The 14,218-nt window shown below is 36.3% G+C and overlaps 1 protein-coding gene across 16 annotated transcripts in view; it reads right to left on the minus strand.

Moving 5' to 3' along the window:
- Positions 1-2,057: 2,057 nt before the first annotated feature.
- LOC139965637 (uncharacterized) overlaps positions 2,058-14,218 on the minus strand; it is a 106,266-nt gene continuing 94,105 nt past the window's right edge. For 15 of the 16 annotated variants that reach the window (XM_071968214.1, XM_071968213.1, XM_071968223.1 and 12 more), the window contains 11 exons: positions 12,670-12,918; positions 11,871-12,119; positions 10,787-11,026; positions 10,105-10,350; positions 8,716-8,988; positions 7,510-7,764; positions 6,272-6,532; positions 5,347-5,595; positions 4,923-4,961; positions 4,536-4,691; positions 2,058-3,769 (listed from right to left, as the gene is read on the minus strand). In XM_071968214.1, the coding sequence (XP_071824315.1) occupies positions 3,615-3,769; positions 4,536-4,691; positions 4,923-4,961; positions 5,347-5,595; positions 6,272-6,532; positions 7,510-7,764; positions 8,716-8,988; positions 10,105-10,350; positions 10,787-11,026; positions 11,871-12,119; positions 12,670-12,918 (2,372 nt within the window). In that variant the 3' untranslated portion in view covers positions 2,058-3,614. The remainder of the gene's footprint in view (positions 3,770-4,535; positions 4,692-4,922; positions 4,962-5,346; positions 5,596-6,271; positions 6,533-7,509; positions 7,765-8,715; positions 8,989-10,104; positions 10,351-10,786; positions 11,027-11,870; positions 12,120-12,669; positions 12,919-14,218) is intronic. The other variant, XM_071968227.1, reaches the window with a different exon arrangement.

Here is a 14,218-nt window from a genome sequence, read left to right on the forward strand (position 1 = left end):
CAGCTGCAACGTTTGAAGATATTTCTTGTTCCCTTGAAGTGACTTTCAAGCCGACAGCAATTTCTTCGAGGAATTCAAATTCATCGGAATGATTTATGATGCTATACAGTAGGGATCGATTCAGGGGGGGGGGGGGTGTGCCCGCGCTTGCCCTGTGCTGCACTAGCATTATTTAATCAATTATATTATCCATATCTGGGGAGTTAGAGGTAAGGGAGATTCAGGGAGACCATTTTTTTGTTTTTATTACTCTTACGTGAAAGAGTATGATGAATTAGGCTCCTACGTTAGTACAGATTTTGCATCGATTTCATACCAACTTTTCTTTGTGGGAAAAGGTGGTTGGGAAGGGGTGACATTCACCGAGCCTCCGTTTGTGCGTGCGTCCCTGAGTGGAGCCAATGGCGGCGGAACCGGGGGGGGGGGCACAGGAGGCACGTGCCCCCACTTTTTCCTCAGGTTAAAAATGTGCCCTTTTTCTACATAAAAATTGAGGTGTCTGAAGTTAGCAAGAGGCCAGTGTACCAGAATGAACACTCGGGAAGGGCCGTTTCCGGCCATCTGAGGGGTTTAAAACCAAAAATTTTCTTGTACACTCAGCGCCAACTGATAGTGGCGCTCCGCTCAGCCTTGGTCGTGCATACAACTTTGCAGATCTTGGCTACGCCCCTGACTTTCAATGAATTTCTGTGGGTCAAACTCAAAGCTATTTCGAATGGAGAATTTGTTAAGATATTAACAAGAAATAAACTCTAATTGGGAAGATTCCTACATTAGCAACTAGCATGGTTTCACCTCAATTTGTCTCAAAAGTTCCTTGTTTCCCAATTTGCACATTGGATATTGCAGTGCTAGTATGCATATTTTCCTTGAGGGGGGAGGTGGGGGGGGAGTGGGTTGATGGGGTTGGTCGGTGCCCCCCAGATTAAAAGTGCTTCCGCCGCCCTTGGGTGGAGCTAATGTTCCACTTGAATATCATTTGCTCATTAACTGTCCGCTAACATATTCAAGGGAACATTCACCACTAAGTATAATCTGAACATCAAATATGCTGAAGTTTGTTATTATGCCTATGATTTGTTACTAGGCCTATGTGGTTTTCAATTAGTTTCCATTTCCATCACTGGGCATGAGGTATTGTAATCTATGGAGCAATTTTTTTGTGTTCAAAATTGCTGCCTACCTCTAACCCCTTGAGGAACTGAACTGAAACTGTGTGGGTTATCTGACGCAGTTGGGGGGGGGGGGGTGTACCATAGGGCGGCAAAATGACCATGGGTGGACAAAAAAGTGTCACGAACTCCCCCAAACCGTACGACCGATTTACCTCAAAACTTGGTGTTTGTGTGTATGAGATGTAGTTTCTGCAGTTGCGAAGGATAATCATTGGCCCAGGCAGAATTATAGGTAAGTATGGTAGGATAATGGTATTATAAATAGAATGGATAATTCTATTTACCATGCACACATCTATGAATTTAATCAAATATGTTACAAGACCAAAATTATACCACAGAGAGGTGCTAAAGTTGAACATTCATGTATGTTGTCATGTGATGAAGCTCTTCTTATTTCATATACACTCATCTGTGTGGAGCGTGGTGTCGGACTCGTGATCCAAGGATTGCTGATTCGATTCCTGCCTAGTTCATTATGTTGTGTCCTTGGGCAAGATGCTTTATCTCAATTGCCTCCCTCCACCCAGGGGTTAAGTGGGTACATGTGAGGTAATAACTTGTCACTGGGAGCAGTATATAACTGCAGCCGACTGGAGGGATTGTCTCTGGGACAGGTTTTCATTGACCAGGGGTAATATAACGTCTGTAAAGCGCTTTGAGACCTATATTGCTGGTATAAAGCGCTATATAAAAAGAATATTATTATTATTAATTTAACCATAAGCATAACACAAATTTAACAAACAGTCTTCATTCATTTCTGGATAAACACTTCAAGGGTGTGTGAATACCATGATAGAGTTCGTGATCCATTGATGTGACCCTTTCTGCCTTTCTTCAATATGTTGAGATTAAGACCAGAGAGTATAACATGAGAAGTAAATTTCCATCCACCTGTATTGATCTATTTCAGAAGCATCAGTTTATATATAATTTGATAATACTTAATGTTTAAAAAAAAAAGGTTGTTTTTTCCACACTTTCTTGTCTTTTGTCCTTCTGCAGTTATTCCCTACCCTCTTCTCTTAATCCTCTCGTTGTCCCTTTCAGTTAATCTCCTCTTCGTCCTGTTGGTTTCTTTCTTCTCTCCACCCTTTGCCTACTAATCCCCTTACATCTATCTCTTTTGTGGTCACCCTGCTCATTAACATATCTGTATTCTGTGATTCTGATCATCCTGCTAGGATCAAAATGTATATATATATATAAATATATATATATAGCACATTATGTATAAATTGGCACAAACAATTACTCACCACCTTCTAGATACATAAAAGATATATTAAAAAAACCTGATATAGGTATCAGGAACTAGTTTCTTATATATGTGGTTGTTATGACCTTTGCTGGTCATATCTCAGACAAAGTGTACTAAGTCTGTTAGAGAATGCAAGACAAAGTGCATTTACCAGTAAGAAACCTACTTAGAAACTTAAAGAATAGCATTGATTTCCACGGGCGAGTACCAAATACCTTGAAAAATCAGCTCTGTTAGGTATCATTATAGTAAAATCACATATAGGATGTTCTCAGCCATTGTAGACTATCAAGGACTTCATAAGGAAGTTACCATCACAAAGTTATTATTGAAATTTGTTATCATTTACAATTAAATTTCCTTGAGTTCCATAATAAGATTACTTGTATAATAATAATAATAACAAGCCAATCGATAATAATAATAAGCCAATCAATAATGATAAGATATCCACCTTGCCAGCCTACCTCTGCTAAATAAAACACTGCAGTTTAAAACATTGCATAGATGATGTATAATATTTCATTATTTCCTATCAAATTTAATGTAGACTACTGACATTAGAAACTAGTACAGCAGGATCTCCATTATACAATACAAAAGCAACAACCATTGCATTCAAAATGTGTAAGATCTTAAAGCATATATTTTAAGTATATTGTTTGTAAAAGATCATTTCAATATGTCATTTCAAAACAGTATATTGATTTGTGTAAAAGGTTTAATATATGTCCGTTGATTGTGTCAATCACCGGTCATGTTAACACTTGCAGAAATAGCTTGTCATTTAGAAAGGCAAATTGTCAGCAAGCAATGTGTTATGGACATAGAATAAGAATGTGTAAGATCTTAAAGCATATATTTTCAGTATATTTTGGCAAAAGATCATTTCAATATTTTATTTAAAAACAGTATATTGATTTGTGTAAAAGGTTTAATATATGTGCGTTCATTGTGTCAATCACCAGTCATGAGTAACACTTGCAGAAAGAGCTTGCCAATTAGAAAAGGCAATTTGTCAGCAATCAATGTGTTATGGACATAGTATAAGAACCAAGAGAAACAATGCTTTATACAACAATGTATTTACATACAAAGACAGATATAGGCTAGGTTTAAGTAACTAAAGAAATATTAATAGAAATAGAATGTTACCATTAACCCTGATAAATAATTCACTGAATAACTACTTTCTCTTCTGCCCTGTGTTTGATTGTCCTGCTCTGTCGTTTTATCTGACAGATGGAGAGAGCAAAGAGCAATGCAAAAATTGCTATGGCAGATATCATCATTAGTAGGATGAACCAGTCAGTAGAAATCTCTTCATTTTCTGCAAAAAAAGAAATAAGTCAAGCTCAAAACATAGCAAAGTACAGTGACATATGGAGGAGAGAGGTTGGAGAAAGGTGAGGTAAAGGTATAGTGAAGGGGACAAAGACAAATATTTTATGAGTCAGAGAAGTTAAGTTTCATTAATGTTTGCATTGCTATGACTTTTCATGACACCATATAGATTCTACTCTCTGTATAACACTGCAGAATTTGTAATGTGAAGTAGAACTAAATGCACAAATCACACACATCCTACACCTTAGAAATCAGCCTGGCAGAGACATCTTAAGCAGCCTAAGCCGGGTGGCTAACAGACAGCCCTGTAAACAATACACACTAACTAATATCAAAAATTTACAAATACATAATAGTGTGTGCAGGAAGGCACAATGTACAACATACTTAATGATCTACTAGTTTGAGTAACCACACATTCAAAGCATGGCACAATGTACAACATACTTAATGATCTACTGGTTTGAGTAACCACACATTCAAAGCATGGCACAATGTACAACATACTTAATGATCTACTGGTTTGAGTAACCACACATTCAAAGCATTGCACAATGAACAACACACCTAATGATCTACTGGTTTGAGTAATCACACATACAATGGAATACAGACCAAGTCTTCATACTACCAACTCTATGTCTAAGTTAATATTCATGATTCAGAACTTGTCCAACATATAGTCTATGTATGTGCATGCCATCTTTCTCTTGCACATATCAGAATCCACCACCCCATTAAAAACTTACCCGCCACTTCTTCACATGTTTCTCCCTGCCAACCATCGGCACAACGACAAAGTGGATAGAATGAGTTTTCATAGACATGAATGAAGCATTCACCGCCATTGGCACAGTTCCAACCACTGCAAGGGTTTTCTTCTACTGTGATGGGCAAGTCACTCACTGGAAAACGAGATGTAAAGAACAATCCTCAAAACAAGGAAATTTCACAGTCGACTTCAATTAAGCTAACAACAATAACTCTTTGGAAATTTAGCTTGCAGTAGATTTAAATATAGGAGTTAGAAAGGCATGTATACATGTATTACTGTAACTCATAAACCATGCATTCATGGATGGAGAAAATACTGACACTAATTGTATATTAAAAATAATTTGAGAAAAATATCTTACTTTTCGAATCTTCAATGGCACGTTTACCCATAACAGGAACTGCAAAGAGAATGACAAAGACAGATCAAGGTGAAACATAGCAGAAAACCTAGTTTTTTTGGCAACCACTTAACTACATATGTAACCAAATAAAACAGGATTTTCATAGCAATAAAACAAAGATAAGGTGAACCAAATCCACATTCAATATTAGGACTATTTATTGTAACATTGAAGACAAGATTTTAATTTCAAGTTTTGACCTTCAAAGACAACAGTAGCATTCTTGCACTCACTGAATTGGACCCACACACCATGTATGAAGAAATATAATAAACAGCCAATTTGATGTTAATGTCTTTTTTATACATAGTCTTAAATGTGATCTTTCTTCGCATCTGATACTCTGATGACGCAATTTACAAAATATACAAAAGTTACTTACGCTGATTGCCCCGAAACACGTTGATAGTAAATGAGCATTCTGCAGTAATTGCTCTAACTCTATACGCATATGTTAGAGGCGTTGATCCCAGTTGGAAGAATGCACTGTTTGTTGGAGGAGCTGTTAATGGCTGAATGGTGTTACCATTGAATGTAGCTGTTGGAACTGTCCATGTTACTATAACAAAAGTCTCGTTTGTTGGTAGCTCAACAGTCATATCAGTAGGACAATCTGGAATTTGGATTTGATCTGGTGGACGAAAACAAAAGTTGCATTTACAAATTGTTAGACACTATAAGGCATTTTTTGAAGTTCAATGACATAAATACTGCTGTTCTGTACCTACAATAAATGATGAGGTTTGTCTTAACTTCATATTTTGGTGCTAAGTTAACTTTAAGTTTGAAGGGTCAAAGTAACCTAGTACTTTTTTTTTTAAAGGAGTAAGAGACAGACTGGCCCCATCTATTGCTATTACTATATATAAGGTAGCCCTGGTTGTCCATTGCACTCCCTCAAAGGGTAGTCCTTGAAACACCCACAAAGTGTGTCACCATCACAGGTACATAGTGTAGCTAGTTTTTAGGCACCCTTCATGGGTAGCCTTGGTGGTATCCAAAATGGCACCCTCAAATGGCTTTCCTGTTTGTCAGACAAGACACTTGCTCATGATGAATGATTAGAAAAGCATACTTGCAATGATGCAATCAGTTGCGGCTTGTCTGTTGATAAATGTTAACATTCAATTGCACAGTGGATGCGCCAAGCTGCAGTAGTAACACTTGATGCTGTAAAACCTATGACAGGGTATTAAATGAACATTGCAGACACCTAAATATAATTGTCATATCTTTCTTGCACCGAAAAGTAACATTTTCAATGAGCAACATCTCCCTAGCGAAGATCAATATTCAAGGAGACGTACTTGCAACTGTCGTCGAGACTCTCACTTCAAAGGAACAGTTCAATGTGATGACATCTAGGACATTGAAAGAGTAAGTGACTGTTGTAACTCCAACAGGGAAGAAGTCTGCAGGATTATGTGAACTCATCTCCTCAATAGGTATGCTCCCAGCAATATTTGAAAGTTGAGGCTCAATCCAGGTAACACTAACTTCAGGGGTTCCAGAAGGTACAGACCGTATAATATTTGCAGGACAGTTGCTAACAGCGGGTGGACCAGTGACTGAAAAAAAAAATGATGTCATGAATTTGTACCACATTAAAATATACACACAATGGATATTAGATGTTGGTGAGTTTGGTGAATATTAAATTACTGAGACAGCAACTTTAATGGAAATGATACATGATTATAAAGAATCTTCAAGAATGAGCAAGGTTATTGAAAGCAAGGCAAGACTTAGGCTGACAAAGTAAAACCCTTATAGGATAGATGTAAATCAATGAGATGCAGTCAACCAATCACACACTTCATGTAAGTAACCAATATAAAGTAAGTGCTATGCCAAATAGTCTGATAGCTACACACAAAGATAATGCAAATCGCAAAGCCAAGAAGTCCTTCCACATTGTCAAACCAAATCAAATTTGAGAAGTTCTTTTATTTACTGTGCTGCAAATTTTTACTCAAAGGGAAACCTTTGTTATGGACTAACTTGTACACTTGAAATGATTAAAATTGGAAACAAAATGAGAATTTCATCACTTCAAGAAACATATGACTCATAATTGCATGCAACATGAAAACTACAACTTGAAAAAAAAAAAAAAAAAAGATATAACCTTAAGGTCACTCGAACAAATGAGAAAAACTGCAGTGTGGATCAAATCAATTGTAAATACGCTTTGGTAAGTCCAAGGCACATAACAGACACTAGTATTACTCAATTTCAGAAGAAAATGATTAAAATTAAGGAAGTTTGAGATCAATTCAACAAAACCAATCAAATAGAACATGATAGGATTAAAGGTAAAATTATAATTGTCCAATGTGTACTGCAATGGCTATTTCATTTGTCATTTCTGAATGATTGGTAATTTTTTTATTGGGTTACTGAACATCTCTCATGTACTCTGTTAACAGAAAAGGATAATATATAAAACTCTAACACAGAAAGAATATGATACTGCATGCAGCAAGCCTTCAACAAATTGCAAGTTAAAAGGAGTATAGGGAAATGGAGCAAATTTACAACTCACTTCTTATTACTGTGACAGTAAAGGAAATGAATACAGTGTTCTCTGACAAATCACTAAACACATAGAACACTTGAGTAACCCCATCAGGGAAGACACTGCCTGGTTCATGACTTCTTGTAATCAGAGTAGCTGGACCACTTTCATCAAATGCCAATGGCTCATCCCAAGTGACCACTGCTGACTCAGTGGGTGAAAACGTGGCCACAATATCTTCAGGTATTCTAAAAACTACCGGAGGAGTGGTATCAACATTATCTAGGGGGAAAAAAGGAATGAAAACCTTGTTGGAGCAACCATGGCCAAATAAACTTGTTATGTAAATTGCTTGCGTGCTTCCACTTTATGACTTAAAGGACTAGTTCAGGTGTCACAAATGTTTATCTTATATGAAAGAGAACAGTAAAAGAAACCCTATAGTGAAGAAATTATTCAAATATCTTTTTCCGTTTAGGAGATAATCAAGTTTAAATTTCTGTCTGATTGTGTAGAAACTGCTGTGAGCTCATATCCTCACTGTCCTGAAAAGTCTTTGTTATTTTATTAAAATATTTTGTAAGATTTTATGACTTACAACCCAAAGATATGTCAGGAGATATCTTATGTGTCAAGTGAAGTACTTGAGATTTGACATCTGAAGAATGTTTGATTATATTTTTTTAGATTTGTGAAAAAAAATGCAATTATTTTTTAATGAAATATATTGACACATGTTCAGGAAGTGAGGATGTGACATCACACCCTCACAGTTAGTCTTTCTACACCAGTCATTTGCAAAGAAATTTTGAAATCTTCAAAGTGTGATATCTCCTTAACAGGGAATGCTATCGTGGTAGTTTCTTCACTGTTCTGTTTGTCTTTTTAAGCTCTTTCATACAAGGAAGACATGTCAGACACCTGAACCAATCCTTTAATACTAAGTAGAAGTCAAGCACTTCCTATTATTGAAAACAAAAAATAATAATTTGAAATATAACATTGTACATATGATGGACATAGATGGAAATAGGCATTTGTTCATAACACTGAGATTGAAAGTTCAAATCAACATCATTTCATCCCCTTTAAAATTGGTTGTAAAACTCACAAAACAGGATAATAAATAATTCAAGTGTAATCCAAACAAGTTGAGATATGCCGTCTATATAAATAAATGTAATATGTAAAATAAATATAATAAATGGACAACAAATGTCATAAAAAACAAACCATTTATATCATTAACAATCACATCAAATGTAACTGTTAATTGATTCCCTGCAGGGTCAGAATACAAATATTCAACAGCAGTTCTTCCCACACTGAACCGAGATGCCCCAGAGAAATGTGACTGGCGGAGTAGTGTGACAGTTCCTGAGTTATCTGTGACCAAAGGTTCTACCCAATTAGCAGTTACACTAGTTTGTTCAGACCGTAATATTAGAACAATGGTGTCAGGTTGACTGATGACTGAGGGTGGTACATTATCACCAATCACTCCACCTAAGGCAAGAATAAAGCAGTTAGGTTAAGTGAAAAACAGGGTAGATATGATAGGGAGAGAGTGTGGGTTGGTAAAGGGCAAAGATGGTGAAATAAGGACAAACTAACAACAAGATTACAACAAACTGATCCGATGATGGTTTGGATGCTAGTCCCAGTGGAAGAGCTTGCTGGTTTTCTAAATGATACCTGACACATTGTTGGAATCATAAAATCACAACCAACTTAATAGTGACTCAGAGCCTTATGCAAATGATTGATATAAAATCAAAGCAAGCATTGTTTATTTTTCAATTGAATCCAACAAACCTTTTATCTGTCAAGTTTTCTTTCAAATTCTTTTCAAGATTATCACATACAAGCCCCAAATCAGCACAAGTTCTTTTCTGTTCAAAGAGTTTTCTTCTTGAAATTTTCGACCACTTTGATGTGAATCGAGTAACATATTTGTATATACAATGTTATGTAAATTACAAATTTTGATAAGAAAATCAAAAGATATTCACAATTTATTATGATATGGATTGTCACCCTACCACATAACAAATCAAACGGTTGTTTTCCTTGATACAAGCCCAAAATCAGCACAAGTTCTTTTTCGATCAAGAAGTTTTCTTCTTTCAAATTTTCTATTCATGACCACTTTGATGTGCATCAATTAACATATTTGTATTTCCAATGTTATGTAAATTACAAATCTTGATAAGACAATCACAAGATATTCACAATTTATTATAAATTGAATTGTCACCCTACCACATAACAAATCAAAAGGTTGTTTTCCTTGATACAAGCCCAAGATACGCACAGGTTCTTTTTCGATCAAGAAGTTTTCTTCTTTCAAATTTTCTATACATGACCACTTTGATGTGCATCAATTAACATATTTGTAAATCCAACATTATGTAAATTACAAATCTTGATTAGATATTCACAAGATATCCAAGATAATTTAAATTGAATTGTCACCCTACAAAACATATCGAAAGGTTGTTTTCCCGAAAAAGAAATAAAACAAAAACAAAGAAAAACATATGGTCAACATAAACTTTTGTATGTACAGCATTTATATGAAAGACCAATGAGACATTTGGGAGACATCAGATTGTAACTTACCAACTCTAAGAGTGAAAGTACAAGTAGAGATGTCTGTCCCAGAAATGAATGTATAGGTGATCATCAATTCCTGATTTGGGGATAAAAAGACTGGAGGATTCCTATTAGCTTGTGGAATGATGGCATTATTTAGGCTGTCAAACCCTGTGGGTGGTGTCCAGGTGAATTCTGTGCCAGCTCCTCCAAATCCCGCTGGTTGTGTAATATCATTTGGACAGTTCAATATCCGGATTGCAGCTGTAGAAACTAAAAAAACAAGTAAATGGTAAATATTCAATATCTTTCCAAAACAAAGCAATATATATGCATGCTCGAGGTAACTAATTACTGTACTTATTTGGAATTTGCAAATCAAATTTGAGTTTGCATACTTGCTAAAGGTAACTTCAGTATCTTACACGAGAGACATTTATCAATATCACAAACACGTAACTACATTTGAAGATAACAGTCTGTGATGTGCTGATCAAGTGATCTACTTGATTAGCAACAAGCTGTTCACTTTTTACCACAAAGAAGCTGTTGTACCAACATTGCAATACTAAACATACTACAAAAATCTATGCTACTTGACTTTTATAATAATACACTAAAATACAACAAAGAAATATCAAACACAATACCAAACCAGTATCATCATTTAAAAAGTAGTATGATAGTAACTTCTCTGTCATTGACCTACCAGTGACAATTACAGGGAAGATACAGGTCTCCCTGTTTGCAGAGTTATCAGTGAATGTATAGGTGACTGTTGTTGATCCCACTGGGAACGGAGTTCCAGGCCGATGGGTAGATACTCTCATCACGGGAGGATTGGCAGCAGTGCCTTCAGGTTCAGTCCATGTGGCCACTGCTCTCCCGTTAGGATCCGTTGTGGTGACTCTGACCTCAGTTGGACAGTTTCTAATAGATATGCCAGTTTCTTCAAAGAAAAAGGAAAATTGCAATTCATTCAATTACACTGGCCTTTAACACTGCCAGCTGAGTATTAAAATGCATAGCAAAAATATATCGCCTAGCTTAAAACTAGTACCAATGATTAAAACTAATTACTTGAAGATATTATCATGAGTTTAAAAAATAGTAACTATATATGAAGTACTTAGCAAACGATGCCTTTAATTATTCTATCACAGTGTATCATCATATATGTGAGTTTAGGGATACTTATACTGCAACATAAGATCTGTTTGTAGCCTGGCATTCAAATTCTTTTAATACCTTTAATTATTGCATATATAGCTACTGTGTATCATCATGATTTGCAGCTCAGGACACTTTCAATGATATGTTAGATGTCTTCGTGGCCTGATGCTCAAAGTACTTTATAATGCCATTAATCACACTAACATTGGCTATACCAAACAAAAATCTTGCTTTATGTCTTCACATAAAATGTGAATTTAAGGAACATGGGGTTTTCTTCCTTCACAATTATCTATGCCTCTGTATCTACATTGTACCAATGAGTGTTTTTGTATACAAGTCTACTACAGGACATTGCATATGTACTCCGTAACAATGTTACACACAACAACTTACACACTATGAGTGGACTGTCAAGACTTATATTATTTGCGTACTGAGAATGTATCATATAATGCAACCATAATTTGAACCCATTATTCACAAATTATCTACCACCCGAAGCTCCATCGATAGTCACTGACATTCATTGTATTCATCTTCACTGGGTAAAACACTTGACTCAGATCATGTCAATATTGGATTGAATATAGTCCCAAAACCAAGGTTTTCTTTCTTACCAAACGCTACGTTCACAGTGAAGATGCAGGAAGCTTGATTGCCTAAGCTGTCAGAGTAAGTATAGATCACAACGGTTGTTCCCAAGTTGAATGATGATCCACTGAATTGGGATTGCACAGTATTCAAAGTCTGACCACTACTGCTACTTGCTGTTGGACTAGTCCAGAGAGCAACTGCAGAACCTGTAAGAGTTCTTAAATTGATATCACCTGGACACCCAACGATTGAGATGGCTGGGACAGTCACAGCTGAGTAGGAGGAGGAGGCGGAGAAGAAGAAAAAGGGAAGATATATATTGAATTGTACAGTAGGAAATATCTCATTAGATTGCCTACTCTCATGGTTGGGTTAAATTGAAAGAGACAATTATCTTTACACTGATCAAGGATCACCTTAAGCAATGAAACATCATTCTGTTATAGATAACCTTCCTTGTGATAAATGTAAAGGTGTGCAATTTGTTTCAATCTAAGTCAACAATATCATTATTTTTTACTTTTGAATTGTGGTGCATTGGTAAGTGCAGTGTATAGGAGGAAGAGGCAATGCAAGAAAGGAATGGGGTGGGTGAGAGGAAGGGAGGGGTGTTAGCCTGTGTAATGTAAATAAAGTTAAGGGTGGAACGAAGTGCATTAATTATCACGTAATAATTGTAAAGCATGGATATTTAAGTGTCCAGCTTTTTCAGTTCCCTCGGGCTTGGGCACCACCTCGGGTTTGGGCAGCACCTCAGGTTTGGGCACCATCTGGTAGCGTGGCCTAACATTGTTTTTGAAGGTGTATCTGTTATATACTTACATCCAAGAACTGAGACGACAAAGGAGCATGCTGCTTGGTTGTTGGATGGATCAACATATATGTAGGATACAGCTGTGTCACCAGGAGGAAACAGGAAACCAGACATGTGGGACACGAATAAGACATCAACAAATCCGCTGTCATCAGACGCTGTAGGTGCTATCCAGACACCCACCACAGGCTCATTAAATCGACTGTTCAGTACTATGTTCTCTGGACAGTTCCTTACAACTGGAGCAGTTATGTCCACTGTAATACACAGAATAAAGAGAATAACAAACTTCACCAAACATATGAATACAAAATATAGTGAAAAAGGCAAAGTTCATAAAGATGTAACAATTTACAAATGATGAAAATATAACTAATCTGATGATAGTGAGATCAATATAAGCTCACAACCCATAAAAACTCAGACTAAAGAAAGCAACTATCAAGTTAACCTTACATAATACAACTTATAAAACATGAACACATAATAATAATAATAATAAGTAATATTTATATAGCGCATAATCAGCAAAGCTGCTTAAAGCGCTCTACATATGTAAAACCTAAACCAAAACATTAAAGTAGAACGATAGTGACAGAAAAAAAATCTCTCATTTTCATATATAATGTAGTTTATATGTTACCAAGCAACATATTTTTTTAATTTTCCAAATAGCACACCGGAAAGTTATAAAAAAGGGAATTGAAACATCGTTTTTTCGTCTCCATAATTTAGGAATTTGCAAAAACTGCAACGACCTTGAACAGCCCTCAGGTCAGTGTATGACGTCACTGTGATGATCTTTTCTGTTGTGCACTGTTCAGTACGGAGCTGTGCGTGCATTTCGTGTCAGCATAACTGTTATTTTCCGGCGTAATGTTCAAGACATAAATAGATAATGAATATCATGGTGTTTCTTGATTTCTTCACCACGTGTTTACAGGTTTTTTTTAAAGAAATTTGCGGCGATTTCGCAACGATTTCCCAATATCTGAAGAGGTAACTCGCAAGCTGGCCCAAAGTAACGTAAATCTCAAGATCACGTTTTTGGCGGGTTTTATACAGAGTGATGTATGAATGTGCTCACTTACCAGTCAAACTGGCATAATAACAATAGTGATGATAGTCTCAAACGTAGTTTAGTATAACATCCGAAAGAAAATCCAAAGTTCTAAACAAAGTAGATTCGCTTGTATGCACTAGGCCTACTGTAAAACATAAACGTTGCTTGTTCCGTGCGTCATTAAATCCAACAGAAAGGTTTCACTGAGCTTGAAATACAACCGCATTTGAACTCATAGTCATTAGTCTAGCTCGAACAACTTTCTCACTACATGCAATGCGCCTATTGCGTTTATTCACATGCATGCCTCGTGGTTTGGGCTTCAGGAGGAATCGTATTCTAGCGCAACTTCACGTAGGTCTGCAAACGGTACTTTCACACTGTGCACACATAAGTGACAGTGTGCGCTACCGTAAGTAATACTTACACGATGTTTTGTTTCGCTCGAGCATACATACATTTCCTATTCGTATTACATTTAAAGTGGTTTGGAG

This window comes from Apostichopus japonicus, chromosome 3 (assembly GCF_037975245.1).
Source record: "Apostichopus japonicus isolate 1M-3 chromosome 3, ASM3797524v1, whole genome shotgun sequence".
NCBI classification, from domain to species: Eukaryota; Metazoa; Echinodermata; class Holothuroidea; order Aspidochirotida; family Stichopodidae; genus Apostichopus; species Apostichopus japonicus.